General features: G+C 41.0%; 1 protein-coding gene across 1 annotated transcript; it reads left to right on the top strand.

Annotated features, from left to right (window-relative positions):
• The first annotated feature begins 6,293 nt into the window (after positions 1 to 6,293).
• On the top strand, positions 6,294 to 10,871 carry LOC133402207 (fucolectin-like). The gene is made up of 4 exons (XM_061675841.1): positions 6,294 to 6,315; positions 6,564 to 6,628; positions 10,153 to 10,432; positions 10,530 to 10,871. Exons 2-4 carry the CDS (start codon positions 6,565 to 6,567, stop codon positions 10,705 to 10,707), a joined length of 522 nt encoding a protein of 173 aa, XP_061531825.1. The 5' UTR covers positions 6,294 to 6,315; position 6,564; the 3' UTR covers positions 10,708 to 10,871.
• The last annotated feature ends 13,679 nt before the right edge of the window (positions 10,872 to 24,550 follow it).

The following is a 24,550-nucleotide window of genomic DNA, read 5'->3' on the forward strand; positions in this document are numbered from 1 at the left end:
CAATTTAGTGTCTCCAATTAATGCATGTTTTTGGGATGTGGGAGGAAACCGGAGTGCCCGGAGAAAACCCACGCAGGCACGGGGAGAACATGCAAACTCCACACAGGCGGGGTCGAGGATTGAACCCCGGTCCTCAGAACTGTGAGGCTGACGCTCTAACCAGTCGACCACCGTGCCGCTAGACCGGAACACAACTATTATAATTTTCTTCCTACAGGTTACTTAAAAAAGAACAATGAGGCTAAGGCTACTGTACAATAAATATACTGCTAGGGGACTTATGCCATTTAAACAAAAAAAAATGTCAGTGTCAATATCATCAATAATAATTAATTAATTAATTTCTAAATGATTGTATTAACACAGTAAAAAAAACATGAAAGAAATAATAATCTATTTAAGGCGGCACGGTGGACGACTGGTTAGAGCGTCTGCCTCACAGTTCTGACGACCGGGGTTCAATCCCGGCCCCGCCTGTGTGGACTTTGTATGTTCTTCCCCGTTCTCCGGTTTCCTCCCACATCCCAAAAAACATGCATGGTAGGTTAATTGACGACTCTAAATTGCCCGTAGGTGTGAATGTGAGTACAAATGGTTGTTTGTTTGTATGTGCCCTGCGATTGGCTGGCAACCAGTTCAGGGCGTACCCCGACTCTTGCCCGATGATAGCTGGGATAGGCTCCAGCACGCCCGCGACCCTTGTGAGGAGAAGCGGCTCAGAAAATGGATGGATGGATAATCTATTTAGACTTAACCTAATGTCTGAATCATACTACAAGACAAATTTGGTCTCTCACGATGACACTACCATACTATACTATACTATACTGTACAGTATTTAAGTATTGGGTTGGGTTTTCTTAAAGCGGGAAAATGATGCTTCTTTTCATCAACTTCAAACAGTTCCCAGGTATCTTAATACAACGTCTGTCTCATACATTCGTCAAATTACCCCAAGGACCAAGAATTACAGCGCTCTTCATACCCCCTATTTTGTGCCACACTGATATGAGCCTGGTTTTTCACTTAGCTGCCAAATTGGTCTCGTCAACGAGTGTGTGGATGTGGCGCGTGCAGCTGACTCCCCAAACCTCTCACACGCCACCGCCACGTCTCAGTTGGGCACATTTCAGAACAGCTTGCTCACAGAGACATTTGTGGAAATAAAGATTTTCCTGGTTGTTTAAGTGCGCACTTGATGGGTCGTCAGGCCTCCCATCAGAAACTTCACCGGTGAGTTTGAGTGTGAGCATCTGGACACAAGTTTCGGCCTGCTGTAGCGCATTAAAAGTGTTTTAATTGTGTATTTCTGTTTGTTCTTTTCAATAAACGTTTGACAGTGCGCCAGCTACTGTTGTCCTATTTTTTTCCCCCCCACTGCCCTTAAGCGGCGGCGTCTCTAAAGCTCGCTCGTACTTCATATGTTAGCTAGTACCACAAAATAAAGCAAAAAAAAGTCAACCAATCCATGGATTGTAACTGGAAAAAATTAGGTTTGGGCACTTGTCAGTCAGGGGACCACCATTTCTTATGAATGCTATATGCTTTAATAAGCTGTAATAATATGTCCCTTTTAATACCTGACAAATGCCAAAATATATTGGGCTTAATGCCCAGTTGAACAACTGTCAGAGCATACAATGGAAAAAGAAGGTTCATAAAACTCAAATCTACCCTCCTGTATAAATCTGCACATCCCTCAAAGGCAATGTGTCATCCGAATACAGCTGTATGAGGTGCATACATGTGCGTTAAAAAAAAGAAAAGAAAAAAGTTGAGAATATACTGTATGCGCATACACACGTGGCTACACAGACACACACATGTACACGTGACGGAAGAACAAAAATCCTCCTTCGACCTGACAGGACTTCAGACAGACCATGTGTAAAAAGGTCTATCCATCCATTCACGCAGCCAGTGATCCAACCATCCATTTGTTCATCAGTCCATCTGTCTGCCAATTCGCTTATCGGTCCATCGATCCCCCCCATCCATCTGTCTGTTCACTCATCCATCAAACGTGCTTTGGAATTAGGGCCCGAGGCGGCTGCTCCAGCCTTGAGCCTGGTACAAGTGCCAGAAAGAAACCACAACATTTATTTACTTGGCATTTTGACTGGAGCATATCCCCAAATGTGTAAATTATATCGATACCATGAAGTATGGCAAGCTAGAGCTTCAGAACCTGTAGGATACGAAAGTTGCAGGTACAACTGATGATCCTATCGCCAAAATACATCTTTAATTTAATTAATGATAATGATACACCTACAGTATACGTTAGCAAATTTTCAAATATGACACTGATATTCACTGAAATTGAACACTGGATTTTTTTTAGGATTTTTTATGTATCACATTTTATTTAAAATATGTCATCTTGGAATGAATATTTTTGTTTAGAAAGGACTCATTGTGAAATAAGTGATTACTACTTCCATGGTCACAAAAATAGAGATAAAATGCATGGATGGGATATGGAAACATTTATGTTCATATGTGCTGCAATGACTTGTTGACATACTTGACTTTTAGTAATTGCATCCACACATGCAGACGACTGCAATACAGATGAGCATATTTCGTCAAGTAAAAGAGATTATGCAAATAGCATTTCTGCAATTCAAGCAAATACACACATAATAAAAATCCCTCTATTGATCTGCGATTGTCAAAATGTGAATATTTGCTGCTTGTGGCTTTATTATCCTTGGGACAAATCGGGGCAAGGCACTGTGCAAATGTAAAGCTACATATAGTCTTGTAATTGATAGAGAGAAAATAAAATTTAGGAAAGTCATGACACATTCCATTACTGATGTGTACTAAAAAAAAAAAAAAAGAAACTGTATATGGCAATTATGTTCCTTTTAGGCACAAAACAACATACCACCAGACGTTTTCTTGAATCATTATTGTGTACGCATGGGAGACAGAGAAGTCTTCACACGTGTAAATTCCAAATGAAACAGATTGGAAGGATGCATATGACTAGCATTGGTGCATACACCGTACAGTATATTCTTTAACACTGGAAGATACAAGTTTCTTTGAGCTGGTGTTCACATCCAACCATATGCTGTTTTTAATCATCTACAAATTTACTTCACCACAATGAAAGAGTGCCAAGTCAAGAGGAAGTGATGTCGTTGGCTGTTTATGTCTATCGCTACTAGACCACATGTAAGAATGTCACGGAGTGAGTCTGCTTCATGCCATTCTCAAAAATGCAAGACTGGAATAAAATAAAGCACATTTCCTGAATTCACGTGAATTCTTAAGCGATTAGATTTCACCCATCCCCTGAAATTATGTATTCAAATGCACATATTATGCCAAAATGCCATAATAGTTGTTGTTCTTAAGAAAACAGCAATTACTGTTGCACCGATTTTTACATTCATCCACAGAGATATTATTTTCTTGGCATACTTTATTGACTGGCTTTCTGTCCGGGACACTTGCTTACAGACTTGGTCGCTCTCGACTGGCTCGCTGTGGCACTGTAATTATGCTTATCCTCCTCTTTTGGGGTGAATCCCCCACCATCCCTTCCAGCTCTATTTACCCCTTCTTTCTAATCTTTATAGATCCCGAGCCAGTTGTCATGGAAACATGGAGTACGCCAGGCACATGGCCCCCCTTTGAATACAATTCATTTGTAGCCTGATTCATACTTCTTTATGTGTGTGTGTGTGGGGGGGGGGGGGGGGGGGGGCGGTAGTATTAACAGGGGTGGCTGGTAATTGTGGCAAGAGGAAATGGAGAGCTGGATGGAGTGAAATTAGAAGTTTTTATGAATGCATTGAAATTGTGAGGTGTGAGCGAGAGATGAGCGGTGGTTGGTTGGTTTGATCCTTAAGGGATAAAAAGAGGATGAAGAAAGGGAATGAGATGATTTTATATCAGCCTTCGTGCACCTTTCCCCCATTTTCAGTTTGCAATTGGCAAGTACACCGACATGTGTGAGGGGGTGTAAAAAGAATTCACTGAAAGGGGAATGGTGTGCTGTCCTCAGTCTGTGATAAATGTACAGTAGCTTTTGTACCATCTTTCCAAAAATCTTTAGATACGTTGTGCTGTGTGTAAGAATACAAAAGGACAAAAAAAAAGATGCGGTGGGCTGCTGCGAATCTGATCCTCGTGTTTGTTTCAAATTATGAATTTCTGTTGTTGTCCTTTGAAATGTACTTATGTGTTCTGTCCAATGATGTCCAAGTATGTTTCACCTCTCGCCTATCCATCAACTACAACAGCACAGCACACATTATCCTCTCTCATTAGACACAAGGTGAGAGCTCTTCAGTTGCAACAGAGGGCTTGATCTTACAAAGGTTTCCAGAGCAAAGAAAGCGTATGTGGGCAAAAGAAGGAGAAGTGAAGAACAAGGAGAAATGAGGAGAGCAATGAGAAGAGATGACGAGCGCGAGAGCCAGGTGACAGCCGTACAGAAGCAGCTGGCTGAAAAGAGCCAAATGCTCGGGCCAATTAATTCCTTCCACATTTTTTTTTTTTTTTTTTTTTTAGACAAAGGCCACTGCACTTGACCCCCCGTCGAGCAGAAGGGAGAGAGTGATGGGTGAAAGCGTCGTGAAGGGAGAGCAGGTGACAAATGTAAACGTGCTGCGAGGATTGAGAGGGTTCGAGAGAATGAAACAAATAGACCCCCGGTGTAAGGGTGGGGGTGGGTGCTTGCAGAAATAGGGCGAGTAAGAAGAAGGTGGGGACAGTATATTGTTTGGCACATGCAGTGAAATGAAAATGATCAAAATAAAAATATCAGAAGGGAGTTAATCAATCAGTGCACAGTTGCTGTTTTTTGAACGGTTCCCTTGTGTATATATTTATTTTTATTGTATATAAAAGACTGAAAAATATTATACCACTTATAGTGTTTGTAGTTGTTTTTATATTACCTTTTTCCACACCGTTATTGTGAAATAGTTAACACTAAATAAAAGGACAGACCCCCCTATTAGGTTTAAGCAGAAAATGTATTACGGTACATATTTCCACGAAATTTTGTGGCATTTACTATCGAATAAACTATTCAATTTTGGTAGAGATCTGAGTAAAACGGCAGATACAGCAATTGATTTATTTTCAGTCAGACTGACTGGCGAACAGTCCTGGGCGGGCCCCGCCTTTTGCCCAAAGTTAGCCGGCCTAGGCTCTTGCTCAGCCGCGACGCTGAACGGGATAAGCGGTAGACAAGTCAAGTATTAGTGAAGTTTCAGTCAATGTGGCATCAAACTTTATAGAACAGTCCACCCTCCCAAATCCTAATGGCACCACCCTTACTGTGTGTCAGTCATGCTCTACTAACCAGAATATTCTTCTTTTGTTAACATTTCATCTTAAGCAGAGATCTTTCTGAGTAAAATTCTAGTTTTAAAACAACACACATAATGGTGCCAAAGCCTTTTGCACAGTACTGTAGGAGTATGAGTATGTAAATAGAGAGATACTGTCGATCCGGTGCTTTGATGGACAAGGGAGGCAATCTGTTTAGTAAGGACAGCAAATATACTTTGAAGGGGTGATGAGCTGCAACAATAACTGCAATACTTTTATTATCATTGGCTATTTGCAAGAGGCAGAAGACTTTGAAAAAGAGTCGGCTGGCCTTTGCCAGCTGGTGCTGTATTGCTCCATTTTAATTAGTGACAGCGCAACAAATTATTGATTGAACTTGATTTTGGAGTAGTGTTGTTTTGTGTTGATGTGCAATGGCAAATGATAACAATATAAGGTATGATACCTCCTTGCACAATGTGGCGTTTGGTAACTCAAGCTAGCCTGACAGCGATATGTACTGTAGCTTCTTGTCGCTGGAGATTTACAAATTAACGATATTTACTTCTTAAATGACGCTGCATAATAATCCGGAACTGGCGAAGGCATTTTATGTTCTCGCAAATTTACTTATCTTTGTAGATTTAAGTAAAGAGCAGCTGATAAAGATGTGCGCATTCTAATTATGACAGCAATTGTTGACATCTTGGGTTTAGTTACCTCATAAGAGGCTTGCAAATAATATTGTTTGAGTTTCAATATTTACACTTGGAGAGACAGCCTTTTGCTGACTTGCAAAATAAAACAAGCGCAACATGTAAGTATTATACATGGATTACAAAGATTCCTATGTAAATATCATATTCAAAGATCAACCCACATACAGTTAAAACAGAAGAAAATCCAAAACATATTTGACCAGGATGTTCCCTGATAAAACAGATTGAGAGTATAAAATAAGTGTTCTCTAATCCGGCAGCAACAGATGACGGCTTTTACGTTATCTGCGATCTTCAGGTGAGTCTATCATCCAGGTCTATAAAGTAGCTTTACTTGATTCAAATATGCGAATAACATTGCAACTTGAAAAGAGTGATTTGCAGCAAAACTGGGTCACAAGCACGAGGATAATATTTCAATTTGTCTTAATTAGGGAGTTATGAAACACAAGTTGACAACTGTGACATTTGGGTTGGAACAAGCAGGCTACGGAGTTAATACTTGATATGTATACACATCCATAACTTGTTGACCCATTTCCATAGGATGATCATTTTAGCCGTGGTTCTCACCTTGTTGGCTATACCAGAAGAGGCAAGCAGTTTGGAGGGTGAGTCTCTTTTTTTCCCTTTCATCTCTTTAATGCCTGACCTAATTGCCTACTGGCAAATTGGGCAGCGGCAAATGAACCCCACACTTGTGTGTCTTGGACTTGTCTCAGGTGGGTTCCCCATTTTTCATTCCAGGCTTTCAGTTCTCCTACTGTTTTCTGCCTGGTTTTTCATCCCTTCAGGGGTCTAATGTAACGTTAACCTTGAGATGTGGTCTTCTTTCCGGAGCAGGTTTCCTATTCATTTCCACCTTCTTCTCAGCAGGGTTGTCTCAGTTGATTGGGGTCTGCATCTGTTGAGAACTTCTTTGTCGATGATCTTTGCTGGCCCAAACATTCTCATAAATCCTCTTAGACACCTTGTGTGAAACGCTGACAGTTTCTTGTGGTCACTTTCTATTTTTCACCAGCATTCTGCACTAAACAAAAGAACTGAAGGTACACAGCTCTCCCAAATGTTGTGGAACGCTTTCTATTTTGTATGTCTTAACCTGCATTTCAAGAAGCACTTACAATCCTTCCCAGTTAAGTGGACCTCTGTTGTTGGTAGGTCTGCTCCATTAAGTACATTTTGCTATGTGTTTTTGGTGTTCAAAGCCATTACTTCTGCCTTTTACTGTCTAATATTCGAAAGTCCTTTTCCAACATTGTCCTAGATTATCGCACTACTCGTCACCTTAAACCGCATACACTCCTTGGAGTCTCAGCGCCTTTTGCACAATGGTCATTGCACCGGACTATTGCAATATTAGTCATTCGAACTGCTCTAAGTGCTCGAGGACTCTGCATCTTTTTGCACAATTGTTTTGTGTCAATGTCTTTATGTCTCCAAAGTGTTCTGTAAATTGACTCCAACTACCGGAGACAAATTCCTTGTGTGTTTTGGACATACTTGGCAAATAAAGATGATTCTGATTCTGATAAGATTTGTTGTGAAAACAGTAGAGACATGATGTAATTTTTTTCTTTTTTTGGCGAACAAGGCCAGGACATCAGCAAAATGTACCGTAAGTCTTCCGAAGTACGCGGATAAACGCATCCAGCATAATCCTTTTGGTCTATCTTCTGTCGTTGGTCTCATCGCCCTGTCCAAACTGCAATTTTAAAGAGCTGCATGAACCTTTGCCACTCTGTGTATTGCTCAATAAATTTCGTCAGTGCAAAGATCTGGTCAACGCATCCTCTTTCCTTTCTCAATCTGCTTGGTCTTGTTTTTATTTTATTTTATCTATTGATGTACAGCATCTGAAAGGCATCTGATGATGATGACATTTACTAGTATCTATCTATCTATCTATCTATCTATCTATCTATCTATCTATCTATCTATCTATCTATCTATCTATCTATCTATCTATCTATCTTCCAAGCCAGTTGCTGCAGACTAAGGTGACATTCTTTGGTATCCTCATGAGGATTCTTTGTGTGATTCCTTCTTTCTTTCTTTCCTTCCTTTCCTACAACGACAAAGAATGGTTGTAACCTGTCTGCTTCAAGTGACAGGTCTCTCCGACATTTTACAAAGTAAAAGAGAAACCCACTGAAAGACCGCAGCTGAAAATGGATATGCTTGTAAACCAATTATTTTGCTTCGATAATAATTTTGCAACATTAGTTGGCAGGAGTCAACAACATACTATTTTGGACATTTTATTTCGGTCCGAAACCGAAAATGCCCTTTTGGGCTACAGGAAACAAGCCCAATGAATATTAGCATTTATGGCTTCACTAAATTCAAATGTCTATAGAAATTATAATTAATTAGGATTATGAGAAATAAATGATTCAATCTTTGTTTTGAGAGCTGGTGACCGCTCATAAAAAGGTTTTATTAATTGTAAACTTAAAAAATATACTGTACATCGTTCATCTGTGTCCTTCTTCTCTTGCTGAGGTGACATAAACGCGCTAACACAAAGGTAGCCCGTGCGTGGATCCTTTGAGCTTTACAAATTAAAAAAAAATGGTTCTCTGAGGCATCCTCAGCAATTTTTTCTTTTTTTTTTTTTTTTTTTTTTTTAAATCGAGGTGCTCGAATTAAGGACTCGTTTCAGCCCTACAGCATACATTGTGTAAATCTTTGCTTGAAAATTGCATAAATGACGATAGAAACGATAGAAGACAAATGACACGATGGACATTTTCTATCGTCCTCACGATATATATCACCATATCGGCCAGCTGTACTGGTGCATAAAAAATAATGCACAATACAGAATATTTTTTTTAAATATATATATAAAGGTAGCATTCTCCAAACGTTTGTTAAATATTTTTACCGTTTTCATGTGAAGGCATTTTTATGTTATTTACACCTTAGAGAGGTGTAAATAACGCCCACACGCCACAGCCGTATGCCGTATTCAGACAAGTGCTGCGACAGTGCCGTACAGTGTCCTGTGTTGGTTGGTGCATATTGCCTTACTTTTTTCATGAATAAAGTTCTTTAGCTTCAGCTATCGTCTTGAGGCTATTCGTGCCCGTTTATCCAGTCAAGAGGTGCCTGCCGCGGTTTCTCCTTGTGTCATCACAAAAGGATTTCAGACTGACATTGAAAATGCAGCTTTGGACCATTTTCGGTGGGCTAAAATTGTCATTGACTTTGAAATTTGTACTGGCTCGAGCGGGCCATCGATCTATAGGTAGGTGGTTGCCTGATACACCGGCATAGTGGCCGTTAATGTCTGTCTATGTGTGTTCAATGTGGACGTGGCCTTTTATATTTTTTATTAAATTTTTTTTACAATACAGTAGCGGCACGGTGGACGACTGGTTAGAGCGTCAGCCTCACAGTTCTGAGGACCCGGGTTCAATCCCCGGCCCCGCCTGTGTGGAGGTTGCATGTTCTCCCCGTGCCTGCGTGGGTTTTCTCCGGGCACTCCGGTTTCCTCCCACATCCCAAAAACATGCATGAATTGGAGACATTAAATTGCCCGTAGGCATGACTTTGACTGTGACTGTGAGTGTGAATGGTTGTTTGTTCCTATGTGCCCTGCGATTGGCTGGCAACCAGTTCAGGGTGTACCCCGCCTCCTGCCCAATGACAGCTGGGATAGGCTCCAGCACCCCCGCGACCCTAGTGAGGAGAAGCGGCTCAGAAAATGGATGGATGGATGGATGTTTCAATACAAGCTTGCCAAGATTGTTGGTTGCACTTGCATACCTCTAAAACAATGGAAACTTATTCCATTTCGGGGTTGACCAGTTGTGATCATAAAATGTTAATTTAACTGTACAGACAATTTTTAACTTGACTTACACGACAGTTGACTTACACGACACTGTTGCACAAGTGTAAAAAGAACACCAAGTCGTAAAACTTCAAATCAAATCAAGCAATCAATCTTACATATGTTTAAAAAAAAACAACATTTCGTGTGATTTTCGAGAATTGTTTCTTCAAATCATGTAGAATTCCAAATTGTATTACTTTGGGCTTCATGAAGTGTTCAAATGTTGATATTTCACTGTGCAGCACTTAAATTCCTTCCAAAATGAAATAATTCCTTTTTTTTTTTGTGCAGACAATATTGCCACGGGCGGCAAGGTTTTGCAGTCCTCAATGTATCTGAACGCCATTCCGCAAAGGGCCATCGATGGAAATCGTGCCAGCAAATGGGCACAGAAGTCCTGTACTCATACAAAGAAAGATATGAAACCATGGTGGAGACTGGACCTCCTGAAAAGATACAAAATAAACAGTGTCACTATTACAAACAGACGAGATTGTTGTCATAACCGGATTAACGGAGCTGAGCTCCGCATTGGAGACTCCCTCGATGACAATGGCAATGCTAATCCCAGGTAAGTGTGCTATCCTGTTATAGTAGTAGCTACTTACAGATACATTGTATTCATACACCCGTGCGCCGCACAAAACTATTTTTGTCTTTTTCTGTAGATGTACTGTGATCGTATCAATCCCGGCTGGCCTCTCCAAAACCTTTGCGTGCAATGGAATGGAAGGCCGCTACGTAAACATTGTGGTGCCAGGAAGACGAGAATTTCTGACACTGTGTGAAGTGGAAGTGCATGGGGAAGAGGCCGACGAGGAGTCCAATGATGATGCTTGCAACTGAGTCTGGCATGTTCCACGAGACAAATTATCATTTTTATTTACTGTTATTTTTAGGAGGGCAAGGACTTGCTTCAACAGTAACTAAATGTAATGCTACACTATAATTACCAAACGTCCAACATGTTAATGGTGATATTAAACAAATTAATAAAGCATTATTTAAAACATGCAGACAATAAGTGAAGAGTAAACATGCAATAAAAATATAGCAAAAAAGGTCCCCATAGAGTGGTTGCCATTAATTAAAGTAATTTTACTCAAAATCAATAAGGCTATTATGACCATCCCCGCTTTTGGCACCATGCATGGTTAATTGCCTCGAGATAATATGCATGCATATAAACATGACCTGTCAAATTAACTTACATTTAGTTTCAAGAAAATCGACTTTAAAATAGCAAAGCATGTAATCTCTGTGCAGTCCAAGCATCCAGCCACCCGCCACCTTTTTTCTATACTCCTCCTCTTGTTCAGGGTCATGGCAGGGGGCTGGGTTGAATCCCCCGGACTGGCTGAAAATCAATTCCAGAGTGAATTTGAATGGGACATTGATTGTGAATTGATCCCACACCAGCTGCATGCAAGTCAGCAATGTGAAACATTCGCTCCCAATGACCCTCAGTCGTGCAGTAACAATGATTGTTGGGCCCCTCACGGACAGGACAGTTCTTTTGACAACGACCATTGTTTTGGGCTCAGTTCAATTTGAATTTTTTGTTTTACACTCCACAGAAAAAAAAATTTGCAAAATACCTACTGTATTAGCATTAAACAACAACACATTTCCCACAATTTATCAGTTTTTCTATGTTGTCAGTGGTTTTGTTGACATTGGTGTATTCGTGTCAAACAGTTTATTTATGTTTTGTTTTTGTGTGTGTCTGTGGGGGGCTATAAACCACATATCACATTCAATTTGTGCCAAACTTTGAAAAAAAATATCAGGGCCAGCAGAATGCCACATTATAATTGATCAACCCACGATTCTCATCGTTATTTATCCATTTTCACAACATACCTTCCACACCTACTCATTTAGAATTAAATGTCTCAGTAAAATTGCTTTCCTTTTCTTAAATATGTAAATAGATATTTTTTTTCAGATTTTTATAATCGCATTCATTTTATGTGCCGCTTCGATCACTTCACTGGTATAAAAATCACAATATCCCTAATGTTGGACAAATAAAGTCCTATATTTTTAGTGTTATTACATTAGCAAATTGATTGTTTCAATTCTAAAAATATTTGTAATTTTATTTGTGATTTATTTTTTTTGCTGTGAAGTTGCTTCCAATTTTTCTAACATTCTATTGGAATTGAGCAGTGTACTTTTATACTACGGACATGTTTAAAAGTCGATGCGTGAGTCTTCACCGAGTTTACTGCTTTTGGTGAATGTTGTATGGAGTTTGGTAAATATGGCCTTCCACCATTTTTGATTCATAGAGTGAGAAGATGAGACACCAAGGGAAATCTTTCCTCTTGCCATTAGTGCTTCATGCCCCACCAAGCATTTAATCACCGCACTGAAGACCTGACAGAAAAAAAAGCTAATTGTCACGGAAAAGAAAAATGCTACAAATGCCATTTCATCAGGACCACAAAAGTATTTTATGTTTCACCCACTGAATAATGGTCAGGTTTGAGACCAAATAAATTACAGTGGGAGCATCAGATAGGAGATATTGTGCTTGGTTGAAAGGTTCGCATATGGAAACATTTTTGATGGTCACTCAATAGAAGGACATACACAACACACGCGCACACACTTAACGAGCCATCGGTGCAAGGTCAAGCCTGACAGCAGGCAGATGAAGAGCCACTTAGGGGACTCGTCTCTTGTCCACATACTGGACCTCCCTAGGAGAGCTATTTACTCAAATAAGATTTCTATCGATAATAAACAAGAAAGTTATGGCTGTATTCAATGTCAGGTCCAAAATAAATAATGTATTGAAAAGTGAGGCAGAGTAGTACAATAGAACATGATCACGTAAAAGTAAGAAGACAAGTCTCCTTCTCTCCTTTCCTGCCAGAAGATACACCAAGTACTCTCCTGCCTGCCTCTCTGATCACCTTGGCTGCAGTGGTCCAGTCTTCTGGAAGCTCCTCCTGTCCACCGAGAGCCTGTCTCACCTCTTCCCGAAAAGCCGCACAACACTCGTCCTGTCTCAGCTTCCACCACATGGTTCTCTGCTCTGCCTTTGTCTTCCTAATCTTCCTCCCCACCACCTGAGTCATCTTACACACCACCATCCTATGCTGTCTAGCCACACTCTCCCCTACCACTACCTTACAGTCGGTAACCTCCTTCAAATGACATCGACTGCACAAGATGTAATCCACCTGCGTGGTTCTACCTCCGCTCTTGTAGGTCACCCTATGTTCCTGCCTCTTCTGGAAAAAAGTGTTCACCAAAGTCATTTGCATCCTTTTTGCAAAGTCTACCACCATCTGTCCCTCCAAGTTCCCTTCCTGGATGCCGTACTTACCCATCACTTCTTCATCACCCCTATTTCCTTCACCAACATGTCCATTACAATCTGCACCAATCACGACTGGGATGCTCAGAAATACTTCATCTAGCTGCTTCCAGAATTTCTCTTTCACCTCTAGGTCACATCCTACCTGTGGGGGATAGCAACTAATCACATTATACATAACAGCCTCAATTTAAAGTTTCAGCCTCATCACTCGATCTGATACTCTATTCACCTTCAAGACATTCTTAGCCAACTCTTTTAAAATAACCCCGACTCCATTTCTCTTCCCATCTACAGCATGGTAAAATAATTGAAACCCTGCCCCTAAACGTCTAGCATTACTGCCTTTCCACCTGGTCTCCTGGACACACAATATATATCAACCTTTCTCCTAATCATCATGTCAACCAACTCCCGAGATTTTCCTGTCATAGTCCCAACATTCGAAGTCCCCACATTCAGTTCTAAGCTCTGTGCTTTCCTCTTCTCTTTCTGCCAAAGAACCCGCTTTCCTCCTCTTCTTCTTCTTTGACTTCGACCCACAGTAGCTAAATTTCCAACGGCACCCTGCAGGTTGACGGCGGCGGTGGCGGACGTTGTTAACCCGGGCCATGACCGATCCGGTATGGAATTCTTTGGATGAACGCTCATATGTGTTTGGCAAAGTTTTAAGCCGGATGCCCTTCCTGACGCAACCCTCTGCATTTATCCGGGCTTGGGAACGGCCTACAGTTTGCACTGGCTTGTGCCCCCCATAGGGCTGCACTGGGGTTGCTATCTTTACAGTACCATAAAGCTTAAAACGTTTCACAACGCTGTGAGGACATAATCACATCTTAAGCACAAGGATTGGACACCCAAATGGATTTTGGTACCCACTATCCCAAGGTGCAATTTAGAGTCTCCGATTTTGGTACCCACTATCCCAAAGAAAGTTGTATTCTCTTTGTATTCTCATCCTTTGATAGAATTTAAAGCCATAAACATGAAATGGTCTCTGGTACTAATCAATACTGAAACACAAACATGTTTATGATGTTTTTCTGTGGCCTTTGTTTAAAAAATAAATACCTGTAAGGTTTGAGAAATTCATGTCTGAAACAACATTTTTCAAAAACACAATGTGCAGGCTGGTAAAAGAGTGAGGTATTTGTGACCTGTTTACTCCCCTAATAGACCTCCATCTCACTGTTATCTAATCTCTTACTTACTCTAAGACCTTGCACCTAAACCTGTTTGCATTGTTATTATTATTATTTTTTTTTAATGGAAGACTATCCAGCTGTGACTTTTAATTAAGGAATGAATTTTGCATACAATGCAAACAGAAGCGACATTTTATAGAAATTGTTAAGCAACAGTACACAGAATATTATACATTTAAACTTGATTTTACACTTCAATGATAATGCCTGTGCTATATGTGCAAAAAAAGCAAAATCCTTGTCACAACAAATAAATGGGTCCTGTTGTATTACACAGGGCATGGATGTGATAAATATGTTTTTATTAAAGTAGCTCCAAATATATGCCAGTCTTCTTCTTGGGACCTAGGCCACCAACAAGATTCCTCCAACCTGGCTGGTTCGGTACCAGTCTCTCGACTTCCCTCTCGGTATACCGTAATTTGCAATTTTTAATTTTTTCCCCCCAAAAAGGTCAAGAGGGACTATTATATATAGGTATAGTGAGGAAAATAGGTATATAGATGTGTTTTAGAACAGCAAGAAATTAATTTTAAAGGCCACAGTGTTAAAACTAAACACTACGGTGTGCTACAATATTAAATACATTATTAAAGAACCGGTTAACCTCAGTAGTCATAATATTACCGAACTGATTAGGAAAACAAATTGGGAGAGGTTGACCACTAACATTTATTGCATGTATGTATATCAATGGATAGAAACTCATGGGGGCGCATTATACATAGGAAGAAGTGTTTTCCAGATTTTTGGAGTCAATTTTGGGGGTGCGAGTTATACTCGTGTGTGTATTATACACAAGAAATTACGGTACTCCAGCCTCCGGACGTTAGCCTCTAGGTCCTGTTGTCAGGTATTTCTTGGACAGCCCAAAATCCCTTCTGCCCTTTGAGTGTTTTGGGTCGGTTTTTGGAAGAGTGTCCTAGTCATCGCCAGCGTCTCTGCATTATTTTCTGTTCTATCGGCTGCTGACTTTCCTCCTTTCCTATAACTCCTGGTTGCTAATCACATCTGGAGAACATATTCTTTATATTTTTCATAATTAATTTCATTTTATTTTTTCAATAAATTTTTAAGTGGTCGATATAATGCCAGATTCAGTCTCTCCCTCTTAGTTTTCTACTTTACAGTGCATGCATTTTCACATGGTACTGACAGTGTTGTGGCCGACTCCCCCAACGGCCGTGCAGCCAGTGCGGGTTCAGTTCGCACTCAGCGGCGGAATGAATGTGAGTGTGAATGGTTGTCCTTCCCCTTATCTTATCTGTTATTGACTGGTTACCAGTCCAGGTTATATCTGTCTTTCCCTCAAAGTTTGCGGCGATTAGCTCCAGCGGCTTAAAATCAAATCCTAAAGTCTTGTGAAAGTAGGCTGACATAAAACTCAAAATTCCCGATATAAAATATATATACAATCATTTCGAACAAACTTGATAGCACACCCAAGACATACAAGCAAGAGCAACCTAGAGTGGGAAGTTAATGTGCTATATCATCAGAGGAGGTGGTGGAGACACTTTAATGGAGCTCCATAGAGCAGGCCTGTCACCCCTGAAACCACTGGAGACCAAATAGATCGGAAGACATAAATATGCATGGAAATCAATGCAGATTTGGCTGTGGAGGAGAGGAAAGCACAGGAAGAGAACAGCTCCATGAGAGTGTTCATCTTCATTTATTACAGTCATTTTATTCGCTTTCGTTCTCTTCCCTCTGCTGCACGTGTGCACGTGATTCATATGAATACACACACATGCACAAGAAAAAACTGCTCAGGAGACCAAATGGTAATCCATAATGGCGAGCAGCCACGTGATACTTCAACCATTGGCTTCGACACCTAGTACTGTATGATTAGTAACAACATAGAGCTGCAAGAAAACGTGTGAAGTCTTTGGAATTAATGGAATTGCTGCCTACGTTGGTCATAAATTCTTATATGATCTTCATCTTAGTCCCAACAATCGGCCACTATTGACACAGTCTGCTTTCACAAATGTATGCCGGTGTGGCGTGATTGCAGACATTTCAATTAGGACTGTAACATGAATTAATTAATTTTTTTTGTAATTTTTTTTGTGTGCCAATTTCAGTTGTGTGGGAAGCACAGTGAGAGCATGACAAAGTGTGACAACAGTGTGCGAGACAAAAACCTGAAAAGCAAGCACAGAGAGAAGTGAACAATTGCAGAGAAAAACAGAATAGTTGCGTAACACTGTCACACAAGCAGCTAGAAAGAAGACTATAATATAGAATACAATATATCAAACGCAGGAAAGAGTATATTAAAATGGATTTCCTTGTTGCATAATTTCTGTTTACTTTGAAATGTTTTTTTCTTGAACGTGATCGTGTGATTACAACTACAAAGCTAGTGAGTCATCATCCATCCATCCATTTCCTTTACCGCTCGTCCTCACTAGGGTCGCGAGCGTGCTGGAGCCCTTCCCAGCTATCTTCGGGCGAGAGGTGGGGTACACCCTGAACTGGTCGCCAGCCAATCGCAGGGCACACGAAACAAACAAACATTTGCACTCATAATCACACCTAGGGGCAATTTAGAGTCTCCGATCAACCTACCATGCATGTTTTTGGGATGTGGGAGGAAACCCACGCAGGCACGGGGAGAACATGCAAACTCCACACAGGCGCGGCCGGGATTTGAACCCTGGTCCCCAGAACTGTGAGGCGGATGTGATAACCAGTCGTCCACCGTGCCGGCAGTGAGACATCAATCCTCTGTAATTCTGATTTTATGATGATGATGGTGCTGCTAGTTAAGCTTCACGTACTCGACACCAAGCGTTCAATGTGCAATTTGATGTACTTTCGACCATCAATGGCGTAATACATCCTTACAGCTTGGCCGCATGACCTTTATGCAACATTACTTTCTGACAACAGGCACTATAAATTCATATTTGTGATATCGCAACTTGTCTTTGCTTGGTAATTGGTGATCCCAGTCAGAGATAGTACAGCCCAGGGGGTCATTTGATACGTTAACGACAGCGGCGTGTCGGTGTGTTTGGCTCGTTGTCTCGCATCCCCATCAGTCACTTCCCAAGATTGGAAAATTCCTTCTTGCATGCTGGGCAAACTTGAAGCTCAATCTGTCGACAATGTTTGGATTTTTTTGTGGTGTAAAGTATGCCTGTTATAATACAGGTGGTTTAATATATCTTTTAAAAAATATTGATTGAAATTAATATAGTTTAAAATACTAAATTTTGATTTTATGATCCCAACATGCTTGAAGTTTACAGTGTTTTTAGCATATAAGGTGAGCGATATGTATCGAATAGTGTTACTTACTTACTTACTTTCCCTCTTATGAATTTATTTAAAGATGAACTACTGTACATCTTGGCTTTGTGTGTGCGTGGGCGTTTATTCTTTTTTTTAATGGCAATAGCTGTAATGTCTTTTTTTGCCATTATGCAAGATGAATGCCTCCCCTGATCGTGGTACTTTATTGTCTTTTATGTGATCCATTCTTTGTAAAGGCCATTAATTTATAGTCAACCCAAGACAATGGTTTCTGTGATACTAATATATGCATTGTGGCTTCCATGTACAGATTTATTTAGTGCTTCCAGGGAGCACTCTTGGTATATATATTCTGTTTTCCAATGATTCCCCTTCACCCCTCTGTGGTGATATTCTTTATTGTATTTCATCTAATTCCTCCTCCTGGCATTTCTGCTTCCTTCTTCTTCTTTACTGTTTACACAATTTTCCCGTTCCATCATATATGCTCTCCCACCAGCTCTTTTAATTTTTACTTTCCTCTGACCACTTCTCCCGCTCTCCATCTCTTAATGGCCTCACATACATGGAAGCCATTTGCTTTTAATGTATACCTCATATAGAGCAAACAGAAGTATCATTTATCTTAGTCCTTTGTGGCGCAAGCTGTGCATCAGTAACTGGACAAGACGCTGGTTCCCATGTGAGCAAATGTATCCATAGAGTAGATTTACCACCACCTCTTGATAAATTATACCTCCAGTAAAACTGTGCTCATGCGTGACTACGCCTTGTGCTTCAATGTTTTCCACGTGGCAGATTGTACATAATGAAAAAATGCTCTGTTTTTACCTACTTTTCCCTTACACTCCCAGCTGTCATGAATTTCACCTCCAATCTCCATTTCTATTTGAATTTCTTCCAATTGCATGTGTTTCAATGATTTTAATAATCATGCGATGTTTTTAAAATTTCTACTGCAAAATATTGGATAGAATGGATCAATTAGAGCCAAAACATCCAAACATCCATTTATTTTTTTATAGCATCTTTGTTAGCCTACGTATACATACAGTACATACCGTATTGTGGGGGCTTGGTGCCAAAACCAAATCGCAAAAGCCGAGCAAGCTGGCAAGTGGTTTTGTGAGGCTATTTGAATTGACCAGTAAATGTTGGGCTACAGCTTCAGGACTTGAAGCATTACAGTGAGACATGAAAAAATGTGGATAATCGATATTTGAAATATGTAAATAATGCAGCAGAAAGCCACATTTCTTCAGCAAACAGCTGTTTAATTATATTTGAATACAACTCTAGGCATGCAATCACTCTGGCAACAATCACTGAAAGCACAGCAACAATTTAATTACTGCAATTTTCAAGATAGAGTGAGAAATTTGTATTAAAAAAGGGAAATGTGCATAATACCCGTGCTGGTGCCATCAATTGCATGTTCTGTCCTTGTTAATAATTCAAGTTATGATTTGAAGCTGGGCGGCACGGTGGGCGACTGGTTAGCACATTTGCCTCACATTTCTGAGGACCGGGGTTCAAATCCCGGCCCCGCCTGTGTGGAGTTTGCATGTTCTCCCCGTGCCCGCTTGGGGTTTCCTCAGGGCTCTCCGATTTCCTCCCACATCCCGAAAAACATGCATGCTCAGTTGATTGAAGACTCTAAATTGCCCTCAGGTGTGAATGGGTGCGTGAATGGTTGTTTGTTTGTATGTGACCTGCGATTGGCTGGCGACCAGTTCGGGGTGTACCCCCCCTCTCGCCCAAAGATGGCTGGGATAGGCTCCAGCATGGCCACGACCCTTGTGAGGATAAAGCGGTACAGAAAATGGATGGATGGATGGATTTGAAGCAGACTGCAACCTGCCTTTTTATACAATTCTTCTCCTAAATTAAGTGCTCTGTGATTGACTGGCGGTTAACCATTCCAGCGTTATAAACGGCCTCTCACCTGAACCAAAGTCGCCTGTGATTGGCAGCAGCACACCTGTGACCCTCATGGGGTCAAGCAGGATGGAAAATGGAAAGTAAATCATAGCATGGTAGCTCCAAATTGAGCTGCGACTGTTGTCTGCTCACAGTTTAACATCTGGATAACACACACACTTTCTCCTTCACACAAACAACAGGTGACACACAAAAAAAATACTCCACAGAGCTAAACATTATTATTCTCATTCTACACTTTATTTATATTGCATACATTTTTGTTCATCAGCGAGGCCTAATTGTTGTCGATAATAATTGATAAATGAAACAAATGACGATACAATGCTGATGTTAGAAAGCTCATTTACGTTTAACTTCTTATCGTGACACATTATATGATAGCTGTGTTTACTGTGGAAGCCAAGCGGCTAGTTTCCTGACTATAGTCCATCCATCCATTTTCTGAGCCGCTTCTCCTCACTAGGGACGCGGGCTGCTGGAGCCTCTCCCAGCTATCTTCGGGCGGGAGGCGGGGTACACGCTGAACCGGTCGCCAGCCAATCGCAGGGCACATTGAAACAAACAACCATTTGCACTCACATTCACACCCCTAACTATAGTGACCGTCAATTCAAAGGCCATTAACTTGATTAACAACCCGTAACACCAGTTTGCCTAAGAGAAAAAAATAATCAATGAATCAGCTAATTGTTTCCACAATCATGATGAGTCCTGACATTGATCCGTGTGCACCCACATGAGTGATCTCATGCAATGAAAAAGCAACAGAGGGAGTGCAGCGGGGGGACATTGTCTTGTAAAATATGCACAACGTGCTCAAAACAATGAAGGAGGTCGTCAACTGGTAAAACATAACAAAACGTGGAGGACTGCAGAAGGACGCCAGGCTAGCGCATTCAGGTTAACGGTAAGTGACTAAAGTGTATTATTTATTTTTATTACTATATTTATTTTTACATCGTGGTTATGCCAAAGAATGAAAAAAAAGCAGCTCTGGGTAAATTAAAAAAGGTAACTAGTTATAGTCCAAAACACATCTATAAACTCTTTAAATGTTGCTGTGGGACGAAGTGAGTTTAGCCACCAATCACATCTTGTATTATTGTACATATAATTATTCACAGTTCTGAGGACCCGGGTTCAATCCCCGGCCCCGCCTGTGTGGAGTTTGCATGTTCTCCCCGTGCCTGCGTGGGTTTTCTCCGGGCACTCCGGTTTCCTCCCACATCCCAAAAACATGCATGAATTGGAGACTCTAAATTGCCCGTAGGCGTGACTGTGAGTGCGAATGGTTGTTTGTTTGTATGTGCCCTGCGATTGGCTGGCAACCAGTTCAGGGTGTACCCCGCCTCCTGCCCGATGACAGCTGGGATAGGCTCCAGCACGCCCCCGACCCTAGTGAGGAGAAGCGGCTCAGAAAATGGATGGATGGATGGATAAAGTGGATCAAGATGAATAATACAATAGATAGTTGATATTTATTTCATCTATGTATGTTTTTCGGGAGCCTCTGTTTACATGGCATGCGTATCCCTTCTACGATCGGTATTTAATTGGCTTAGTGCTTTTAAGGAGTCAAACTCAGCAGTGGTCAAAGGCAGCAAGTCTTCCACATTGTACATGGCTGCCCCCCCCCCTCCTACCCCCCTCCAAAAAAATCAAGCATCATTTGCTTAGGTTGTGTGGCATTGTCTTCCTCTACAGAGCTGAAAGCGGCCGGTAAATTCGCGGAAGCATGTGCCGGTGAAAGCAGGGGCGGGCAAATTTGTGCAGTTGCCCGACCAATCGGAGTTGGAGTTGATGCCACCCGCTGAGTGAGAGATGTTTCATCAGGCTGGCTCAACTTGACGTGGAGAAGTGCTTTTGCTCATGGCACAGTGTATATTCTTACTTGAATTTTGTTTATGGATAAGTAATGTCTTTATTTCTGGTTAAAGAAGACTGCTTTAGCTGTAGATTAAACCTTTCCTGTTGTCTACCCGCTCAACGCTAACTTTGATTGGCTTACAATTTGACTTTACTTAACGAGTGAAGGATTTAATTTCATGCAAAAGAAAAAAAAAAAGAAAAAGGGAAAAGCCTTTGCAACTCTAATTACAATTTTGGAGAAAAAGTTAATCTTGGGCATTTTACCCAGTCCCGCTTAATCCCAGAAGGACTGCTAAAAGCAACATTATGTTTCCCTCCTATCAATTTCCTCACAACTAACTGATAAGCCCACAGTTGTTTGTCAGTCTGCAGTCCCTCCATGCACACACAGACCACTTTAAACTTGACTGGAGGCCAAGCCAGCAGTGGAAGTAGAACATTTGGCCACCACATTAGGTTGTTTCCACACTGTTATTCAGATAAAAGCCTGAGTTCATATGGAAAACGAGCTTTTAAATGACTCTGTGGACATGCTGCATGCAAATTGTAAAGACACATTCTGTACTGTAAGGTTGATATGTTTAAGCATGTTATGCACAAATTATCTGTGCATGTGATTGCACAGTCCTGTCTAATTCAATAATTAATTTTCCTGATGATAAGCACACTGTATCCTCCATTACTTTATTCACCTGCCAGTAAAGATGTTGCTACTCATATGAGGTCCATTTCCCAGTTCTGTAATTGAAGCAGCTATTTAATTATTCCCTTTTTATTTTGCTTGTATTTTTTTTTTGTCATAACATATATTACGTTTTGGCAGCCTTCATCACAGGTCAACTATGCCACAGATATCTGACTTAACAGGACTGTTTTCTCCTGTTTTTTTTCTTTAAAAATGTGCTGCTTTAGTGTTGCAGTTTAACAAAATCGAACTTTGTTACCAAAGCGCTTGGTTCAGTATCATGCAATAATGTATGAGGAAGACACATAGACACACTTAAGAGGGCTTGACCTTGCTACACTATAGTTAATTAGCATTCCATGAAGGTTAATTATAAATGAAAGATGTCTATACATCATGAAACCCCTTGTCTTAACCCACTGTGGCGGTCACACACCGAAACAGAAACCTAATTCTAGAGCGTCATGTACATTTGCAAAAGTTTAGTTCACATTCATTCCCATTTACGCAGTGTCCCTGAACGCACCTGTGACTTGTATATTTCAATTTTTGGGGGGGGAGGTATTTCATATAAGAGGAACCATATAATATGGTCATTTTGTACCAGTAATGACATTGCGCTAATAGCTTTTTTGACTGTATTGATTTTGTAGATCAAAATATGATCCATCCATCCATCCATTTTCTACCGCTTATCCGAGGTCAGGTCGCGTGGGCAGTAGCTTTAGCAGGGACGCCCCGAGACTTCCCTCGCCACTTCATCCAGCTCTTCCGGGGGGATCCCGGGCCAGCTCCCGGGCCATCTGAAGGACGTATTCCCTCCAGCGTGTCGTGGGTCGTCCGCGGGGTCTTCTGCCGGTTGGACCTCACCAGGGAGGCGTCTGAATCAGATGCCCCAGCCACCTCATCTGGTTCCTCTCGATGCGGAGGAGCAGCGGCTCTACTCTGAGATCCTCCCGGTTGACCGAACCTCTCACCCTATCTCTAAGGGAGAGCCCGGAAACCCTGCGGGTCACCTCCAGGCCTGGCTCCAGAGGGGGGCCACGGTGACCCGCATTGGAAACCTGAGTCCATGATTTGTCGTCATCATAAGGGGTCTTTGAGCCGTGCTTTGTCTGGTCCCTCAACTAGGACCTGCTTGCCATGGGTGACCCTGCCAGGGGCATAAAGCCCCAGACAATTTAGTTCCTAGGATCATTGGGACACACAAACCCCTCCACCACAATAAGGTGACGGCTCAAGGAGGGGCAAAATATGATGCATTCTTTAATTTTGACAGGGGCATTGACCTGATTTTCTGCACTCAAAAATCACTAATTTTCTTTTCACACATTATAGAGACATTTATATTAGATATGCCATATTTGCACATGCTGTAAAAAATACCAACACCAATCTCACACTTTCTTTTCTTTTTTTTTAAAGAAACTCAATTGTTATATAGATCTACCGTCATACAGTTATTTTCAGGTAACCAACGTACATGGCGACATTACCAGATTCCCTAGATTTAGGGAGAAACTCAGGGATTATAGACTAGTCTTGAAAATACAAATCCCAAAAACTACTGTGTTAGCGGGTGAGCTGATGAAATAATTGAACATGCACTTGAATTAATCTCATAGCCTAGATGCATTTAGGTAAAATAAAAGAGCAGACAAAGACTGGCTAACACAGCTGACAAAAGGACAATGTTGCCTGATAGAAATTTATCCAGAGAAAGATAAGATATAAAGATGGAAGGATGGGTATTAATGATGATGCAAAAAGTAACATAACACCAGTCAGAAATTAAAGAGAAAGCAACAGTCTAAACAATAATACAGGTCTATGTTTATTTGGAGGCCCACATTGATGTTCTTTGATTGAAACACAATGCAGTTCTTACAATAACCGCATCAACCGCTATCAGTCTCCTAAAATAGAAAGAAAGTGTGGAGAAAAATAGAAAAAAAGATTACACTGCACGAGTACGAGTAAACGAGACAACAGACAGAAGAAACAGTCTGGAATACTGATTGTTGGACAATGTGGTCTTCGAAATTTAGCCATGTCAACTTAATCAATAACCTTCCAACATTCCATCACTTGCCTTCTGTGATGTTTCTCTTTTCTCCTTCAGCAAAATTAGGTGGATATTACTCCAGAAAAAAACAACAACAACAACAATCATAAAAGTCCTTTAGTGTAGGTAATGACCGGTGGCTATTACAGCCTGTTTGTTGTAATTGTAACCTACCTCTCTGTTGACCTGGAGACCTTTAACCCTTTTAAAGATGATGTATTGCAGATAGGAATTCTTTTTAATTTTCCTGCTGCTAGGTGCACGACAGATTTGTAAAGCCATTAGTGGAAATCAATACTCAGCTTTTAGGTGATGAATTC

The sequence above is a fragment of the Phycodurus eques genome, chromosome 4, assembly GCF_024500275.1.
Source record: "Phycodurus eques isolate BA_2022a chromosome 4, UOR_Pequ_1.1, whole genome shotgun sequence".
In the NCBI taxonomy this organism is placed as follows: Eukaryota; Metazoa; Chordata; class Actinopteri; order Syngnathiformes; family Syngnathidae; genus Phycodurus; species Phycodurus eques.

What these genes read in the sequence shown, in the direction of transcription:
- LOC133402207 (XM_061675841.1), top strand. Translation starts at nt 6,565, where the DNA reads ATGATCATTTTAGCCGTGGTTCTCACCTTGTTGGCTATACCAGAAGAG. An exon ending in AGAGGCAAGCAGTTTGGAGG is followed by an intron (nt 6,629 to 10,152) that starts GTGAGTCTCTTT and finishes TTTTTTGTGCAG; the next exon opens with ACAATATTGCCACGGGCGGC. An exon ending in AATGGCAATGCTAATCCCAG is followed by an intron (nt 10,433 to 10,529) that starts GTAAGTGTGCTA and finishes CTTTTTCTGTAG; the next exon opens with ATGTACTGTGATCGTATCAA.